Below are 6,019 nucleotides of genomic sequence, written 5' to 3'. Positions count from 1 at the left end.
CGTGAAGCAGGTTAGTGGCGGACCAATTGAATGGACGAGGCGGGTCTCGGGGTGGGATCTGGCTCCGGGTACTCAAGTTAGGTCGATGAGGTGCAAAACCAATATGTATGCACTGATAAGAGCTGCTTTTTTTTTTTTTTTTTAAATATATATATACAATATATATATGTCCAAGACGCTGCATGAGAGATCACTGCTAAATTAAGCCCAACAACCTGCTGCACAATATTCTGCACAATATTCTGCACTGATGAAAACCATCTTTCAATACTTGGTGCGAACATGGGAACAGAAGGCATTTCAATAGTACTCATGACGATCCCATCAATAACCTGCTGCACCACACAAGACAAATGATCTCCCAGGACTGTGGCGGCTGTGCGCTGCGCCAGCAGCGACACCTAGTGGCCTTGAGGGTACAATTGCACGCGACATCTGGTCGGTGTTCATTCAATAATAAGTCCACGTTGCTTTGCAAATGAGGACGCTTGGCATTCATTGCATCACCATAAACACAAAGCGGTCTCACCCCCGGTTTTATGTATCTCGATTATTTCTGCTTCCTTCTGTCTTTTAAGGAATAATTGAGCATTTTAAACTGACTTTTGCCTTCACAGAGTCAACTATTCAATGCCAAGGTTTATGTAGTGAATGTGCAAATGTTGCAGCTGGGTTCCGGTAGCCTGGGGAAAAAAAAGAAAAAAGAAGCAAAGTGTTGTGACGTGCAAAAATTATGATTGCTTACAATCGTTTGTAATAGAAAATAAAATATTGACAAAAAAATAAGAGAAAACCATACACACCAAACTCATCTGGTCATTAATAAAACATGAATCTTTATGCAGTGATGCACTACATAAAATATACAAAATAAGTGTGCACAATGAATACAAAAAGTCTTACTATACATGGTGCAATTCTTTGACAGATTAAAAATGGGAAAATGATCATTTCACTATTCATACCCAAATTATAGTGTTCCCATGGTAGCCTGTTATTAAGATTTCACATCGTCAGATTTATCTTGAATCAGACTGAGCTTTGACATGCCTACAGTTAAGGACACATGTTAATACCGGACTGGCAGACCAAGTGACAGTCTTGTCATTCCCACCGTGCAGTCAAGACGCTGGCGAAACATGTAACAGTTCGAGTACAAAAGTTTACAAGCATTATTTTAGTCCTGTATCAATTATTTTGTTGTTCAAAATAGTCACAGAAGAGGCGTCTGACTTCCTCGGCATTGCATTGGTCCGTGCTGGGCGAGAGGAGCTGCTTGTGGCTGGGCTGAGGGCTCTCTGCTTCGGCCACCTCCACCTGCCACTCTGCTTTGAAGGCATCCCCGTGGGACTCGCACATGTTGTGCAGAATGCAGCAAGCCAGGATCATGGTGGGCACCACGTCCAGTCCGCAGTCGTTCCTCTTGCTCATGCACTGCCAGCGTGCCCTCAGCTTCATTAGCGCCTCCGCCGATACACGCAGCGCCCTGGCGAGCTGCCGATTGTACAGCTGCTGAGGCTCTGTCAAGGCTGCGTGACTTGCCCTCCTGCCCTTTTCCTCAGGATATGCCTTCATCAGCCAGCTCTGGAGCGGGTAGCAGGCCTCCCCCAGCAACGCATACCTGCACATGACACATGGGTTTCATTATACTGCCTGGGAGACACGGAAAGACTTGACATCCTGAAAAGACTCGGCACTGCGAGATTTAATCTGATCCAGGTCAAGGGAGAGGACTTCAGGCAGACCACTGGTCTGGTATGAGAGAATTGTCACAATCACTGCGTCACTGTGTGTGCAACGGGGGACTTCCTACCCAGGCCCAAGCTACTATAGCAGCCCCAATGTTTTTATTTAATGGGCTACTCCATTCATGCAACCTGCAAAACAACGGCATGGTCAACTAAGGAGGTGCAGAAGTTTCTCTGTTTGGTTGCCAACGATATCCTTCTCTGTTCCCGTGTGTGTCATGTTGAAGAGGACATCACGGTAGTTTCACACGGTGTCGCTATGACGATCCAGCTGCACTGAAGAGAGTACTATTTGCTGTTGAAAAACAAAATCCAGAAAAGTACCTGCTACCAATTAAGTGAGTAGAGTCGAGTAGAGTGCCGGCAGTGAAATAGGGGCATGAGAGAGGAAACAATAACGAGCTGAAAATCTCCAAAAAAAAGAAATATTATTTCATAAATTAAGCGCTTTACCAAAATTGTTGATGACTAGTTTTCTGATCGATAGATACATTTGAACTATCTCGCTGTTAACGCTACCTGAGTGGTTTTCCCATGAAGATGGGTGGTGAGGCAGGTGACAGTCCGCCCTCTGCAGCTGTGGCCCACAGCGATGAGTTCTGCAAGATGTCTGCTGGGTCTGTCCCACCTGGGAAACTGGCACACACATCCCAGAAGTGTCCTCGGCCGCTGACGGCCACCTGAAGCAGCAGAGACATAAAAAGGCAAAGCAGTCAAAGTCTGATTGGACAACCAGCGAGTGTTTCTTCGCAGCAGCACAGATGGGCACTTTGTCTACCTGAGACAGCACTGAGAGCCAGCCGCCAGGGTTGGCATAGTCGGATGCGTTGTTTGACGGGGTGATGATAGCTGTGTGGAGTGTTGCTATGGCAGCAACACAGTGAGGGAAGCCCCAACAGGACAGGAAGAGCTGAGCTGAATCCTCCAGCTCCTGCTCACTGGGCGGCCGCAGGTAGATGGAGCTGAGGAGCGCCACGATGGCGTGACACATGTCTCGAACACACCTGCACACGGTGGACTTCCCCACACCAAACAGGGTGCTGATGGTGCGGTACTCGATGTTCGACGCGAGCCGCCACAGAGCCACGGCTACGCGTTTCTCCACCGGCAGCGCCAGGCGGAAGCTGGTGTCCTGGCGTGCCAGACGAGGTCTCAGCTTCTCACAGAGGTAGAAGAACGTCTCCCGGCTCATACGGAACTTATCCAGCCAATCGGAGGGCTGGAATTCTGTCATCACCACCCGCTCCCACCAGTCAGTGCTTGGAGTGGTTGTCCAGGGACGTGTGCGGATGCGGACGTTGGAGCGGATCCCTTCTGCTAACATCATCTGGGGAGAGGGGGGGGAAAAAATGAAAGAGATTTCTACCTGTTGTGTTTGGTAACAGGTCCACTGAGATTATCTGCTTTTGGAATATCCAGAATTTATCAGGCTTTTTTTTTTTTCCTCTTAAACAGGGAGACAGGTTTTGTTTGATTTCCTTCCATTCTACCTGATATTGTTTTTGAAATCATACTTACAGCCACATTTGATGTATATAAATGTAAATACTCAAACAAGAAACTTGGTCTTGTTGAAAACATTTAAGAACGGAATTTTTTTTTAAAAATGCCAAAACATATATTTTTTTATGTCTTTTTATTTAATTAATGTTTTATTCTGGGCCTTTTTTGGTATCTGAAGAGATGGTGACAGCCTCTTTTTACTATTACATTTATCTATTTACATTTTACAGATAATACCATTTAATACTACGTGATTAAATAGTCATAAGTCATGGACATAAATAGAGCCTTAAACTATGTATGTCTTGGACTGTATATTCTATGTTATTGCACATTTTGGTGTTCATATGCTGTGCTAAAACTTTTTTTTTTTTTTTTTTTTTTTTTTTTTAATGTAAAGAAAAAACTAAACTAATCATGAACACTGGTGGTACCCAAATGTTGACCTGGCTCACTAAAATCAATCAGTCTCATATCAATTTGTGATTTCCAATCAAACCTAGGCTGTTATGTTGAGATAGTTAAACCCAGAAAGTTATCTTGGGAGTGATTTGTCTTCATTTACAAGGCCTTGTAATATAAGATGCCGAGAAATTTGACTAAAATGGAGTATAGCATGGCGGGTCAGGCCCACGGCAATATTTATACAAATATGCTTGTGATCAGCGCTGTTTTGCAGTTTGTATGCTGTAAACTGAGACAGAGAAGGCGTGACTGACCATCAGCATCCTCCTCTGTCTCTGGAAGAAGTACTGTCGGTGCCGGATGCGTCTCTGGATCTCATTGCGCCTCTGAACATTCGCCTCGTTGTTGTCTCTCCTGCGCTTCAGCAGCACGTACGTCATGAGAAACATGAGAGACCGCAGCTGCTCCTCTCCGTCCATATTGACAAAATGCAGCCAGGAGGCAAAACGTAAGAAATTAAGTGACAGTGACGACAGTGATAATACTTTCTGAAGCCCTCTTGTCACTTCGCAACGCTGCTGTTTAAACTCGCGTACTTCCGCTTTTCTGCCTGTTTGTGTCTGACTCGGAGGGGTGCTGCCATCTCGTGGCCGCCAGTGTGTAGTAATTTCGACAACGGTGCATCTTCTATATTGGAGATAATTAGGTAGGTAGGTAGGTAGGTATATACTTTATTAATCCCCGAGGGGACATTTTTTTCGCTACAGCAGCATACATACAGAAGCAATAAGACAATAATAGAAACAATAGAATAAAATAATAGAATAATAGAAAAGCAATAAAATAAAATAGCAGTAAATAGCAGTAAAAAATATAAATATAAAATGCACAGTATATACAGTACATTATATATCTGTATATATTATATACAACAAACCAAGAAAACAGTCAACATATATATATATATATACATACAGTACAGTATATATCTATATATATAATATACAAACAAACCAAGAAACACAGTCAACAGTGTTATTGTACTGTGATGGATTTTGCCAGAGGTGAGTTATTGTAAAGTCTTATTGCAGTGGGCAGGAATGATCTCCTGTATCTGTCCTTGTGACAGCGGAGCTGGAGGAATCTTTTAGAGAAAGTGCTCCGCTGTCCCTGCAGCAGGTGGTGGAGAGGGTGGACAGGATTATCCAATATGGATAATAGTTTGTTCAGCATCCTCCTCTCCACCACCTTTTCCAGGCTGTCCAGTTTATACTGTAATTTGATGCGTCCTCTTAAACTAACCTAATGATTTCCATGACATACACAGTGAATGGAGGCTCTCATTGCTGACCATTGTGTATATATTGTTTGAGCATTTAGTGTTACAATGAAAAGAGTATCTTTATTTTCAAGACGGTTGTATATTGTAGCTGTGTTGGGTAGGCGATGGGATTCTCCCACAATGCTCTGAGTCAAGGTATTCGCGCGTTTGTAGTTCTCTGAAAACCTGTGTTTTTAGGGCCGAGAACATGTGTTATGTGGCCAACTGTATTAGTGTTAGTGATTTTCCCAATAATTATACTGTGTTTCTATATTCTACATCAAATGTCATGTAAATACCCTCTTGTCTGGTACTGAAGGTTATGTGAAAAGTAAATCTTAATGTAGGAATATGTTTCAATGAAACAGCTGATTCGGAAACCGAGCGCTGGCTCATCCGCGACATGTCATTGACACAAGACAGTCTTGAGTCACATTAATTCAACAGTAGATTAATATATGGTGTATACAATGACTGCAAATATTATGTAGAGATAAAAGATATATCAAAAACAAGACAAGAAAAATACAGCTTTGGGTTAATGGAAAATAATGTGAGGTGCAATGTTATTTAAGGGTGTTAAATACAGTCGTGGTGTTTAGGTGATATAAGAACGTAAGAAAGCCAACCTGGCCCATAATATTGTTCAAAGTGCTATATAGTTGTAAAGTGTATCTTTCCTCAATAATAAACATAAATAGATGTCCGTCTCCTCGGACCAGTCAGCTTTGACTTAAACTCCATGTAATTGTTGCTAAACTGACAATTTATGTAACCTGGATATCACAACTTCCATCAAACTGTCTGCTTTTAGCTCAAATGTCTCAAATCTTAATTGATCTCGTATCAGTGACTCCTACACGAACAGGCAAATCTGGGTCATTTGGAAGATCTTTTTCGCTTGGGGGAAGCTCCATTTTATTTTTTTCTCCCAATCTTCTCTTTGTCCAAGTGATGGGAAGGATTTTGGCTCATATGCTGAAGTCATGCATGACGATGGCCTCTATGTTGTTTTTACCGTCTTTGAGCTTCTTTCCAGCTC

At 42.8% G+C, this 6,019-nt stretch overlaps 1 protein-coding gene across 1 annotated transcript; it reads right to left on the bottom strand.

Moving 5' to 3' along the window:
• Window positions 1-740: 740 nt before the first annotated feature.
• LOC138200133 (uncharacterized) lies at window positions 741-4,243 on the bottom strand. Its single transcript, XM_069152611.1, has 4 exons — window positions 3,971-4,243; window positions 2,527-3,075; window positions 2,268-2,428; window positions 741-1,621 (listed from the first exon to the last, which is right to left on the bottom strand). Exons 1-4 carry the CDS (start codon window positions 4,133-4,135, stop codon window positions 1,189-1,191), a joined length of 1,308 nt encoding a protein of 435 aa, XP_069008712.1. The 5' UTR covers window positions 4,136-4,243; the 3' UTR covers window positions 741-1,188.
• Window positions 4,244-6,019: the final 1,776 nt, after the last annotated feature.

This window comes from Embiotoca jacksoni, unplaced genomic scaffold (assembly GCF_022577435.1).
Source record: "Embiotoca jacksoni isolate LCO1_2020_lvr unplaced genomic scaffold, fEmbJac1.0.p SCAF_18, whole genome shotgun sequence".
NCBI classification, from domain to species: domain Eukaryota; kingdom Metazoa; phylum Chordata; class Actinopteri; family Embiotocidae; genus Embiotoca; species Embiotoca jacksoni.
This window is presented reverse-complemented; position numbering and strand designations above follow the sequence as displayed.

What these genes read in the sequence shown, in the direction of transcription:
- LOC138200133 (XM_069152611.1), bottom strand. Translation starts at nt 4,135, where the DNA reads ATGGACGGAGAGGAGCAGCTGCGGTCTCTCATGTTTCTCATGACGTAC. An exon ending in GACAGAGGAGGATGCTGATG is followed by an intron (nt 3,076 to 3,970) that starts GTCAGTCACGCC and finishes CCCTCTCCCCAG; the next exon opens with ATGATGTTAGCAGAAGGGAT. An exon ending in GGCTCTCAGTGCTGTCTCAG is followed by an intron (nt 2,429 to 2,526) that starts GTAGACAAAGTG and finishes CTGCTGCTTCAG; the next exon opens with GTGGCCGTCAGCGGCCGAGG.